We start from the raw sequence: 13722 nt of genomic DNA on the forward strand, positions 1-13722 counted from the left end.
GTTATGCTGGAGTAGAATTAATATTTATTGTTCTTCTTTGAGTGCTTGCTCATGTAAATTCCAAGTAGGTGTGTGTGTGCCACGAGCACGATCGTCCGAAGGCTTTTTCTTAGCGGTACCCGTCGGGTTGGCGGGGTCCCCTGGAGTTGCGCCTTCATGGCTGTGTATATAGGTCCCTGCTGACCCGCCACATCTTCAGTTCCTTCTTACCACCAGTGATGGTTGTTGGAGCAGCTCCTCCCCTGCATTAGCAAACAACTCCCTAGTGGACTCTCCTTTTCTCCCTGTAAACAGTTTGAAAGTTTTAGTTAGTGATAAAGTTATAGTTAGTGATAAGTGTAGTAGTTAGTTAAGTTTTAGTTGAGGGTTACCCCCCCACACCCTACTTTGTTCCCATCCCTGGGACCGGGGCATGCCTCGGTCTCAGGGCTTCAAGCTGTGCGGGTCCTTCCTGAAGCCCATGCTGAAGGGAGACCCACACGATTCCTGTCTAAAGTGTCTCGGAGAGGGATACCAGTCCAACAGGTGTAAAACCTGCGGGGGTTTTAAGCCCAGAACTAAGAAGGAGCAGGACTTTCTCTTAAAGCTCCTTCTCATGGAGTCAGCTCTTCAACCCCAACTGCCCCATGTGGTGTCCAACCGAGCGCTTCGATGCACAACTTGCTGGCCTCGGTATGGGAAGCCTCAGCACCGAGGAAGGTCTCATCCAAAGGGCCATGGCACCGCCATTTCCCGGCACCGAGGACTGTCGCTAGTGTGAAGCACCACTTGAAGTCGCTGGTGCCGCACAAGAAAAAGGGGGAGCGGAGCAGGCAGGCACCAGTGCTGTGCATCCCATGTCGGGACACCCGGCCTCGGGTCCGCCTAGACCAGAGCCATTGACTCCGGCCTCTCAGGGAGGTCCGTTGAGTCCAGTCACAGTGGACTCCCCAGGGCGGGAAGATTTGGAGGAGGACTTGGATGCTCCCCCCACACCGGACACATTTGAGGCGGGCAGGGAGTTGACCGCCATGATGGCACAGTTTCCCGTTCCACCGGCAGGTGCGCAGGCACCGGCTCAGGCTCCGGCACCGGAACCAGCAACATCGTTGGCGCCGACGCCGGTCCAGCATACGGGCAAGCCCACTATGATACGACGCCGATCGCCTTCACCACAGCACTGATCCCCGGCACCGTCTCGATCTGCATCACCATGGTCAGATTCGGACTTCTCCTCAGAGTCGGAGGCCGACTCTTATCCTTCCTGGCAGAGCCGGCACTGCTCCCGGCACTGGTTCCAGCACCGCCCTAGGCAAAACGAAGGGTGGCCAGGGCCTGTAATGTCCCGGCCTCCACACTGGCAGGGACCGACGCAGTGGCCCTTCTGGGCACCATGGGCCTACCAGCAAGTCCAGGGCCCGGATTCCAGGTCCCTGTCGGTGTCATCGGAGGCGCGAATCCCGCCATCAGCCACCTCTGTAGCACAGGAGCCTCCTGGGGGTAGGGATGCACAAGCCCAGGCTGATGAGGACATCAGCACCAGTACAGGCACCGGCACCAAAGCAGCTGCCACCATTTCCTGCACCTCTCAAGCAGCACAAGGGGAACCCCGTGATCCAGAGGGGCAAGAAGACCCCGTGCCTCTGAGGGCATCATCCTTATCCTCCCTGGATGAGGCGGTAGCAGGCACCTCCACCACTCTGGCCGCTATGGACACCAGGGCCCATCAAGACCTGTTCAGGAGGGCGGCCCAGAACCTGAACTTGCAGGCAGAGGAGGTCTCTGAGGATACGGATCCCATGGTGGATATTCTGGCCCCTGATGGACCCTGGAGGGTGGCTCGGCCCCTCATCAAAACCATACAGAATAGCACCAAGGTGCTGTGGCACATGCCTGCCTCTATCCTGCCGACAGCCAAGGGCATAGAGTGCAAACACTCCGTGCCTTCCAAGCGGTACAAGCACCTCTTCACTCCTCCTCCCCAGCCCGGGATCCTGCTGGTGGAGGCGGCAAACCACAAAGAGTGCCGGGGCAGCCAGGGCCTACCTCCAAGTCCAAGGATGCTAAATAGCTGGACCTCTTCGGTCGGAAAGACTACTCCACTGGGGGCTCCAGCTTCACATAGTGAATCAGCAAGCGGTCCTGAGCCACTATGCTTATAATTCCTGGGGCTCTCCAGCCAAATTCCAGGAATTGCTCCCAGCAGGCTCCCACTTGGAGTTTGGGGCGGTGCTGGAGGAGGAAAAGGTGGTCGCCAGGACCTCTCTTCAGGCTACCCTGGACTCAGCTGACTCAGCTACCTGCACTCTGGGCACGATCGTAGCTATGAAAAGCAGCTCTTGGCTACCGGTCTCAGGCTGCCGCATGGGGTCCAGAACACAATTCAGGACCTGCTCTTTGACTGCTCTGGCCTCTTTGTGGAGCAGACAAACTCAAGGCTGCATAATCTTAAGGACTCACGAGCGACGCTCAAGTCTTTGGGGCTGCATGCACCAGCCCCACAAAGAAAGATATTTAAGCCCCAGGCTGCCCAACAATTCTATCCTGCCCCTCCTAGACAGGACTACAGTAGGAAGAGGGGCAGAAGTAATAGGAGGTGCTCATCTCAGGCCTCCTTCGGCCCAGGGCAGGGCTCGGCTAAGCAGCCCTCGGGTTCAAAGCCAAACTTTTAAGATGCGCCCAAGGACAGAGCACCAGTTCAATACCTGGATCCTTCCCCTCCCTTTGTGAACTGTCTATTCCATTTCTACTGTGCCTGGGCTTAAATAACCTCAGACCATTGGGTCCTGAGCATGGAAGAATTGGGATATTCTCTCCAATTCCGCTCCTTTCCACCCTCCTGCCCAGTCTCACCATCCCCCTTCAGGAACTCTTCTCACAAGCAACTTCTAGTGCAGGAGGTGCAAACGCTCCTACACCTGGGGTGGGGAGGTAGAGGAGGTTCCTCTGGAGTTCAGGGCAGGGGATTCTACTCCCATTACTTCTTAAACCCCAAGGCCAAAGGTAGGCTCAGGCCCATTTTAGACCTGCAAAACCTCAACAAATTCATGAAGAAATTGAAGTTCCACATGGTCTCCCTGGCCGCCATCATTCCCTCTCTGGATCCGGAAGACTGGTACGCTGCCCTCGACTTGAAGAATGGGTACTTCCACATCTCCATAATCCCTTTCCAGAGATGGTTTCTGCAATTTGTGGTCAGCGGCACATATTATCAGTTCACGGTCCTTCCCTTCGGCTTATCGGCAGCACCTTGGGTGTTCACCAAGTGCATGGCGGTCGTGGTAGCCTTCATTTGAAAGTATCAGGTGCAAGTTTTCCTGTACCTAGACGATTGGCTCATCAAGGGCCAGTGCCGAGCCCAGCTGGAGGAACACATGAACCTGGTACGTACGATGTTCCTCAATCTCATCTTCAACATGGTGAAGTCAACTCTGGCTCCCACTTAAAGAACAGAATTCATCGGGGCCCTCCTGGACTTCACCCAGGCCAGGGCGTTCCTGCCTGAGTCTCGTTTTCTAGCCATGAGCGCCATCATACAAGGTCTCCACCGGTTTCCACCACAGTGGCCAGAAACTGCCTAAAATTACTCAGGCGTATAACAGCATGCACTTATGTGGTGCAGCATGCAAGGCTGTGCCTCCGTCCCCTCCAGGCGTGGCTGGCCCAAGCACATAGACCAAACCAGGACCATCTGGACAGTCTGATCATGCTTTCTCCCCAGGCTCTCGAGTCCCTCCAGTGGTGGCTCAATCCACAGACAGTCTGTGTGGGAGTACCGTTTTCCAAACCTCAGCTGTTGCTGTCACTAGTTACAGATGCATCAGCGCTGGGGTGGGGAACGAACCTGGGCAACCTCAGAACTCAAGGCCTATGGTCCCAAGCGGAAGTATCACTACACATCAACGTCAGGGAGCTACGGGCGGCGTGTCTAGCTTGCCAGACGTTTCAGGCCCAACTTCAGGGCAATTGTATATCGGTGTTGCCATCAACACCACAGTGATGTTTTATATAAACAAACAGGATGGTGCTTGCTCCTCTCCCCTGTGCCAGGAAGCCCTCAGGTTGTGGGACTTTTGCATTGCCCACTCGATACAGTTGGACGCGTTGTATCTGCCAGGGGCACAAAATTAACTGGCTGATTGCCTCAGCAGATCTTTCAACGCCACGAATGGTCCCTCCGACCAGACGTCGTCAGCAATATCTTCCTGAGGTGGGGATCTCCCCAGGTAGACCTGGGGCAACAGGAAGTTGCCTCACGACACGAGGCAACAGGAAGTGCCAGCAGTTCTGCTCCTTCCTGAATCATAGCACCGGCTCCATCGCAGACATCTTTCTCCTCTCGTGGACGGGACGCCTGCTGTATGCATTCCCGCTGTTCCCTCTCATCCACAAGGTCCTCCTCAAGGCCTGGCAGGACAAGGCTTCACTGATTCTCATAGCGCCGGCATGGCCCCGCCAACACTGGTTCTCCACACTGTTGAACCTCTTGATGGACACGCCCATGACCTTGCTCATGATTCCAGACCTCATCATGCAGGACCATGGCCGTCTTCAGCACCCCCAGCCTGCAGCCTCTCCACCTCACTGCATGGAAAATCCAGGGCTAAATTTGTTAGAGCTCCAGTGCTCCAATTCGTTTAGGGAGGCTCTCCTTGGCAGTAGAAAGCCCTCCAGTCATGCCACTTATCTAGCCAAGTGGAAAATGTTTTCTATTTGGTCCCCACAGAAGGGCACCCCTCTGCTGCAGTCCTCAATCCCCTTCATACTGGACTACTTACTCTGCTTAAAGCAGCAAGGACTGGCAGTCTCTTCAATCAAGGTGCACCTGGCAGCTATTTCTGCTTTCCACCTGGGCGCAGAGGGGTGGTTGGTATTTGCTAACCCTATAGTTGGACATTTCCTTAAAGGTCTAGACTGTACCCCCAGGTGTGGCAACTGGTCCCTCCATGGGACCTTAACCTGGTCCTCTCAAGGCTCATGGGGCCCCCTTTTGAATCTCTTGCATCTTGTTCTCTGGTTTACCTCTCTTGGAAAGTGGCGTTTTTCGTGGCTATAACATTTGCCAGAAGAGCTTCGGAGCTCAAAGCTTTAACGTCTGAGCCCCCTTATACGTTGTTTTATAAGGACAAGGTACAACTGCAGCTGCACCTGGCTTTTCTCCCTAAGGTTGTTTCACAATTTCACGCAAATCAGGACATCTTTTTACCAGTGTTCTTCTCAAAGCCACATGCTAATGACAGGGAATGCAGGCTCCATTCCCTAGATGTTAGACAGGTGCTGGCTTTTTACATTGAGTGGACAAAGCCGTTTAGGAAGTCGACACAACCCTTCATTGCCATTGCAGAGAGAATGAAAGGACTGCCAGTCTCATTCCAACGAATCTCTTCTTGGATCCCAGCCTGTATCATGATGTGCTATAACCTGGCAAAGATTCCAGCCCCGACACTGACTGTGCACTCCATGAGAGCACAAGCTTCATCTGCAATGTACCTGGCACAGGTCCCCATTCAGGACATCTGCAGGGGGGCAACATGGTCATCTATTCATACCTTTCCGTTGCACTATGCCATCACACAGCAGGCTAGAGACAATGCCACGTTTGGTAGAGCAGTGCTTCAGTTTGCAACTCGATGAACTCCGACCCCTCCTCCGGGGGACTGCTTGGGAGTCACCTACTTAGAACTGACATGAACAATCACTCGAAGAAGAAAAAACGGTTACCTACCTTTGGTAACTGTTGTTCTTCGAGATGTGTTGCTCATGTCCATTCCAAGACCCACCCGCCTCCCCTCTGTCAGAGTATCCGGCAAGAAGGAACTGAAGAGGCAGCGGGTCGGGACCCATATGCACAGTCATGAAGGAGCCACTCCAGGGGGCCCCACAGCTGACCTGGCTGGTACCGCTAGATAAAAACCTTCTGACGATCATGCACGTAGAGCTCACACACCTGCTTGGAATTGACATGAGCAATGCATCTCGAAGAATAACAGTTACAAAAGGTAGGTAACCGGTTTTTTTCAGCTTTTAAAATGCAGCCCCTTTCCTCTCCAGGTGCACACACGTGATTTCAGCTACAACAAATCACAAAGACAATAAGGGTGCAGCTGGCGTTCGTGAAGTTCATAGATACCACAGTGACGAGTGCAGTATACATGCCTAGATTAATGTGATGGTTCATGTTTCATTTGATGGAGTAGAATTAGTCACAGGCCCAGACTTCATGCTTCTGGGTGCAAGATGATGTAAATTACACATCCCTGTGCCACCCCGGACTGCTTTGCCTCAAGGATGACAGACACAAGGGAGGACAGGGACTCGTGGTATTGGACCCCTTTCAAGGTCTGAGCAGAAGATGGGAGATTTCATTTCCACCTGGTGCTCCACAGGAACTTCAGTGATGAGGCTGCTGCACTGAATTAACCTCCCTGGCTTCTCCTCTGTCAGTGCCATTCCCTTGTCCTATACATGGCCATGCTCTCCAGCCCCTCCACAGAACATTGCTATGATGAGTCTTCCCTTCCTTTGCAGATTATAATGACACGGAGTCACAAAATCAGAGTAATTTTTGCAAACAAATGAAATCCTGTAAATAATCACTATTTGGTATTAATCCCTGAGTGCAACGCTCAGGCATTATTCCACCAGAATAACAAAAGAGCAAGAATAGTCCAGGGGCGAGGGTGAGCCCTGTTCAGTTCCCTGCTCTGCCACAGACTTCCTGTCGGACCTCACTTAATCTCTGTGCCTAAATTCCCCATGTGTAAAATGGGGATCATGGCACTTCCCTATTTCACAGGGGGGTTGGGAGCATAATGCATTAAAAAATGTGAGATGTTCAGCTACTACAGTAATGGAGGCTGTATAAATACCTAATATTGACTAATAAGCTGGGCTCTTAAATGCTATATTCCAAATGCTTCTGCCAAAGTCCACAGGTACATTTATATTTCCTTTATGCTAATTTCTCCACCATGACCCTTGGAGCTGGCTAATTTGGGGCCTGATCCTGCTTTCCCAACTCCCACTGATTCACGTCTTCCAGCAACAACATTAAGGTGCCTCAGATTATGCTACTGCTTCTTATGGAAATATTTTATTTACTTTCAGGGTAAAGAATAGCAAAGAATAACAGATACTTTGTTTAGGAGACAGAATAAAGCACCTTCCCTTACTAACAGGGAGATAAGCTAGATAATGTGCTAATGCCATATTAGGATGATATTTTTAGTTGATATTTTTTAACAGTCTGGACAGAGAGTAATAGAGAACCTAGTTTTTCCACTCTTATTTCTATGATTCTGTGAACTGACAGCAAATCTAGCAAGACAAGATGGGTGAGATAATATCTTTCATTGCACCAACTACTGCTGGTGAGAGACACAAGCTTTCAAGTTACATAGAGCTCTGTCTCAGGTCGGGGGAAAGTACTGAGGTCTGGGTCTACGCCTAAAGACCTATATCGGTATGACTACTCTCTCGGGATGTGAAAAACCTACACACCTGAACCACATAAGTTACACCGACATAAGCGCTCATGTGGACAGTGCTATGTTAGTGGGAGGGCTTCTCCTGTCGACATAGCTCCTGCCTCTTGGATAGGTGGATTAACTACACTAACGAGAGCTCAGCTCCCCTCAGTTTAGAGCATCTTCATTAAAATGCCACAGCAACGCAGCTGCACTGATGCAGCATTTTAAGTGTAGATGTGCCCTCAGAGTGTCCCAGCTAAATACAAGGTCAAAGAGATAGTTTAGTAAGTAGTTAGCACATATTCTAAGGGACCATTCAAGGTGAAGTGGCCCATTAACACCCCTGTAGTCATAGGACAGAAAAAGGGGGCTAGTGGGTTACAGATGGTTGTAATAAACCATAATTTAATTTATTAAGATCGTGGTGGTTAGTTTCTAGCAAAGTTATGAATTTAAGCTCCAAGGCTTGTCTTCTGGAAGTGTTGGGCAGGTTTCCTTTGAGGATGATGACTGAGAGATCAGATACAGAGTGATTGCTCTGTGAAGTGTTCGCCCACCGCTGATATGGTGTTTTTTTGTCTTTTATCATTTTCCTGTGTGAGAGCAGTGACTGTTTGGCTTCACCCACATAGTTGTTATTGGAGCATTTCGTGCACTGGATGAGGTACACCACATCATGTGATAGGCATGTGTAAGACCACAGATCTTGAAAGGTGTATGTGGGGGGGTGTTGATCATTGTAGCAGTGGAGATCTGTCTGCAGGTTTTGCATCTGGCGTTCTGGCAGCATCTGGTGCCGCTTTGAGTTGGGTGTCCTGGTCTGTGAGGAGCTTCCTTCTGGTGATGAGCTTTTAGAGATTGGGGGTTATTTGAAGACCAGAAGCGGGAGTTCAGGAAAGATTTATTTCAGGATGGGGTCCCCATTGAGTATGGGTTATTGTTTGATGATACACTGAATACAGCAAATCTAGCAACAGATACAAGGATTGGGATTAACTAAATCTTGACAGCAGTGGTGCAGTCGAAACTGCTATCCAAAGCGTGATTGCCGTTGCAGGCAGAAGAGGATTCAGACTGAATCCTACTACCTTACTTGCATGCAGAAATCTACAGATGACTGAGAAATGCATCTGCAAATCTGGGTTGCAAGCTCTTTTATTCATTAGTTTGTATTAGCTGATCGAGCTTCATCACCAAGCTATTGATAGTTAATTTAGCACTATGCCACACAGTGCAGCATCTGTCCGGAATGGAAATACTGATTTTAATGCAGAATATATGCTGCTTGAAGTCCTACTCTGGTGTTGTGTGTCTAGCCTGCTATCGCATAGCTATCTTACTACTCCTGGCTACTACTTTCCTTTGAGTCATTTTGAATTAGGAATTAGCCTCATCATTTGTGTGTTAATAGGATACTGCAATGGAGCAATTCCCATCAGGACCACGAGGTCCAGATTCAGCCCTGCTGGCATGGAAAGCTACAAACCTCCCTGTGCCAGATTGGACTACAAGCTGGGTGGTAGCAGTGCAAAGCATCAATGTGAATTGTGAACTGGTGTTTCCACTGCTGTTCTCCCCACAGGTTCCTCCTGGGGAGGGCAGCTATAGTTTCTTACACCCAGTGGCTCCATAACAGAACCAAAGGAACGTGCTGAAAGAGATGGGCTTGGCCAGACATGGTTGGGGCTGTTTAGTTATCTTCATTCCTTCCCCGCACTTCAACCTCCCATCCTTAGCCTGACCTCTAATGCCTGGTGTCCCCCATCAGCTCCTGTCTCAGAGGTGAATGAGGATTTTATATAAATACTAAATACAGGAGCACAGAAAAAATGTTTTTTTATTTCCTAATAACGAGATTCAGTTCCCAATAGATGGCCCAATCCTGCAGCATTTGCTTACCCTGAAACAACCATTCATTTCATATTTTAAAGGCATTTCTTATTTAATACCTTTCTGTTTTGACAACAGTGGTCAGAGTCAATGTCCCTAGGTGAACTGGGCTCGCCGGTTCTCAGCTGTGCTCCTCGATCTGGAACATGACATGGCTGATGCAATTCAGCAGCACCAATAGCAACGCAATGGGCCATCAAAGAAACTTGCAAAAAATATACACGTTGTTTTGGAGTATTTTTAACTGTGATCAAAAACACTGCTGCTTCCAAAAACAAAACTGCTTTTGCTTAATTAGCTGTTAGCACTGTAGATTACTACAATTTATGGGAACATACTGGCTGGGAATTTGTTATTCATGCTTGCCTGAAGGTAATGTTTGGCTCAAGTATAGTCAATGTCAGAGAGGCTAGAAGTTCAGCTTGATTTGTCTACAGTTAAGCCACTAGCAGAATTTAAATGGATTTGGAGTTATACCTACAGTACCACTCATGTGAAAGGAAATTTCAAATGCACAGATGTGTTTGTACAATAGGCGGCTTTTATGTATCACAACAGAAAATGTTTCCCCATTTTCTTGAAGTATTCTCTGATGGATTTATTATCCAAGATGGTGGTGGGCCAGCCTCATTTTGTGCGTTGCATCAAGCCAAACAATGACCGGCAGGCGCACAAGTATGACAAAGAGAAAGTGCTGGTACAGCTGCGCTATACGGGAATTCTGGAGACGGCAAAAATTCGGAGACAGGGTTATTCCCATCGCATACTGTTCGCTAACTTCATCAAACGGTAAGTACATGTACGTATGAGCGTATTTCTGTGATTGTTGTCTGATGTTTGCTGAATGTCATCAGCATGCTTGGCACTGTATAAAACACAGATAAAGACCAAGTCTTTGTCAAAGATCACAAGCTAGACTGGACAGACAGAATATTTCAGATATGAGGGTAACACATCGTTTTGATTTGTAGGGAAAGATCACACATCTCTGACCTATTGTTTCAGGCTCTTTGCAGACTCAGGCAGAACTATAAGGGCTAGAAACAGTTTCTTCAGAACTATAAGGGCTAGAAACTTAATATTTTAAATTAAATCTTAGAATTTGGAGCAAAAGATGACATCCTCCAAAAACACATTACTGTATCTCTAGCCATTGAGAGCCAGCTTAGTTCAGCCTCTAGCTTTGCAGAGAGGCATATCATGATCTGGGTATTGCACATTAAAGATTAAGGTAGACGTGCATAAATGCATGGTTTTGTTTTTTAAAGTGTAGTTGATAAGCATTATTCATTTGTTAAGAGACTAGTCTCACCCTTGTTATGACTGGGAGAATCTTAAATAAAAAAGGCTCCAGTCGTAAGAGATTAAGCAATTATTTTGCATTTCTCTTTTACAAATGTGGAAGCCAGACATTTTCCTGGATAAGACCTTAAATTTACAGAGGGAATATTGAAGAAATTGTGCAGATAACACCCACTCTGACAGAAGCTTTTAAAACTAATAGGTACGAGAAGTAGACAACTGATGACAGAGACACAGAAGAAGAACAAGCTAATGGTTTGATAAGTTTGTTTCAGGGGAGCACACTGAGGGGGCCATGACAGTGTCAGAAAAGCACAGCTTAATGAAGGCTGTTGAAAGTAGTTTCAAGAAGTGAACAAGATGTGTCTGGGGCTTTGCATTTAAAGATTTTACTGCTAGTATAAAGGGGGGAAGCAGACAGTATAGTTGGCCAGATCCTCCCTGGGTGTAAATCACTCTCGCTCCACCAATTTCAGCAAGGCTGCATCAATTTACACCCATGGAGGATCTGTCCCAAAGCATAAGGAGTTTTGTTAAACAGCTGGCAGTTTTTTATTGAGACTTATGGGGTAAAGAGAAGGCAGTGCTAGTTACACAGATTTCTTGAGGGACATGGAATTTATTCACGGATTTTAGAGAGAGCCTGCAATTCTGCACACTACTTTCTACCTCCTCAGGAAAAGCCTGGTCAAATAGTCTTTGCAATGTGCCAAACTGAGACTCTGTCAAAGCAAAGGAGGAGCAAATGATAAGGTGACACACTCTCATAAGAATGCTCTGTCTTCAGCTGAATACATGCAGGAATGATCATCGTAGAGCATTTCTGCTGATCTCAAATGCTGATTAAAACAGGAGGAGAGAGAGGCATTCTCTAAAGTATGTAGGACCCAAACTGTAAAGGTCTTCATAGATCAGACCAACACCTTAAATTGCATTCAGCAAAGAACCGTAAGCCAGTACAGTCTCTGCAACACACATGCAATATGCTCCCAGCAAGGAGTTAGTAGGCAGCCACCTTCTGCACCAGATGAAGTTTTTTGGCCCCAAATATTGTAATTGAGGCTAGGGGTGGCAGAGGCATGGGTATGAGATATTAAATTCAGTAGTTGAAAGAATACATTTAAACAGAAAACAACTGTAAAAAAAATGACTGACATGTTCTTTGTTACTGATATAAGGGTGTGATGGCACCCCTGGTATGCAGCCTGAGACTGAGAGACTGCTGTGCCCCCTTAATTGTCTCCAGCCTGGGTTGTGTATCACAATGCCTTGCTGGTGACCAGCAGCAAACCCCACTAGGTGCTGTTATCACTCAGCACAACCACATGTGGAGCCCTACACCCAGCTAGATTGCATGAATGCTCCCAGAGCCATTCAAGAATCACAAAGAGAGATGAACCAGCCGAATCCCCCCAGCTCTCAGCACTGTACCTCAGGAAGATACCGTCTTGCACTGCTCAAGAGGAGCCGTGCAGATTTATTAATTGGTTCACCACTTGATCAATGGAAAGTGGATATACACTAGCCTTTGAAAACCTGAGCAGATTTATCACACACTTCAGGCAAACTCACTGGTAAAGATAAACAGTAAAATAAATGTATTGACTACAAAAGATAGATTTTAAATGATAGTAAGTGATAGGCAAAAAGTCTGAGTTAGTTACCAAAAGAAAAGAAAATATAAGCACGCAGTCTAAACTGTCAACCCTGTTAGACTGGGCACCATCTAGATTAAGCAGTTTTTCTCACACAGACACACACACCAGTATATTGCAGTTCATAGTACACAGATTTCACCCTTGAAACCTGGGCCAGTCTCCTGTGTTGGAGTCTTAAGTCTTCTCAGTGTCCTTGTTGCTTGCAGCATAGGTGGGGTCAGGAGAAAGGCCAAGCATGTGGCCGCTGTGTTCTGTTTTATACCCTTAGTCCATGTGCTTGTAGAACACAACTCCAGGCATGTCTGGTGGGCATTGCTGAATCTCTAGGCAAGGTTGATTAATTCCCTTGGTGTGGCCTCATGCAGGTGAGTCACTGCATTGTAGCTCCCTTGCTGGACAATGGCTGTGATGTCTGTTCAACAGCACCCCCCCGGTTGTTGGTTGCCCCCCTTGTCATGGTCTCTGTAGAGCTAGTATCTGGGCGCCTCCCAAACCCACAGCATATTTTAGTGAAAACCATACAACACAATTCTTACAATTTCATTTGCATTAATGATATGTGTAGAAAAATGACTTTCAGCAGATCATAACCTTTCCCCTGATACCTCCCACGGCCTGCTTTATATGCAAGATCACAATTATATATAAATGAGGAATATGGGGGTTACAGGGTGCTCCCCCAGTGTACAGAATGTCACAAAAGGGATATCCACAACATGCAAAGAAGTAGTAAAGGCAATGAATTGGCAAAGACTCTCACTGGACAGCATGTTTTCTGAAAGTCCTGTAGTGGTGATAATAGAACTAAAAAACCCTCCAGGAAGTACAGGATGTCTCTCATGCACCTTAAACTGTGTTTCTATTTGCCGTATACAAACACACAGTGATTTTTGGCATGTTCTTCTTTTTAGTACATTATGTATTGCTTCATACAAAAACATTTTAAACTAGGTTTCATTTAGCTGAATTGCTGCATTTTTCATTCATTCCATGTTACTGTAATAAAGAATCATATTTTTGTCTTTTAGGTATTACCTCATCTGTTACAAAACAAATGATGATCCTCCGGTCAGCCCTGAAACCTGTGCTGCTATCTTAGAAAAAGCCCGCCTTGACAACTGGGTTCTTGGAAAAACCAAAGTAATATTTTCCCATACTTTGCATACGTTTCACTATGTGTTTGTAAAGATATTAAGCATTGTCTGCTCTCAGTTACTCCACTGGAGTTACTTTGGGTTCACATTGATAAAAAAAAATATTTAATTGAACACCCCCTCACTGACAATGAGGCTGAAATCCTGGTCCCTCAGTTGGGGGAGAGGAGTTGGCAGCAGATGATCTCAGATGTGGGGGAAGATTTTGGTTATGGACAGAGGACACCCTAGCTATAAGCAAACTAGGCCAGTGGTGCAGGAACATTTTTA

At 47.6% G+C, this 13722-nt stretch overlaps 1 protein-coding gene across 1 annotated transcript in view; it reads left to right on the plus strand.

Moving 5' to 3' along the window:
* Window positions 1-13722, plus strand: part of MYO3A (myosin IIIA) — a 204365-nt gene that overhangs the window by 152152 nt on the left and 38491 nt on the right. The window contains exons 26-27 of the mRNA XM_077809469.1: window positions 9922-10127; window positions 13327-13438. Of these exons, the coding sequence (XP_077665595.1) occupies window positions 9922-10127; window positions 13327-13438 (318 nt within the window). The remainder of the gene's footprint in view (window positions 1-9921; window positions 10128-13326; window positions 13439-13722) is intronic.

Source organism: Eretmochelys imbricata, chromosome 2 (assembly GCF_965152235.1).
Source record: "Eretmochelys imbricata isolate rEreImb1 chromosome 2, rEreImb1.hap1, whole genome shotgun sequence".
In the NCBI taxonomy this organism is placed as follows: Eukaryota; Metazoa; Chordata; order Testudines; family Cheloniidae; genus Eretmochelys; species Eretmochelys imbricata.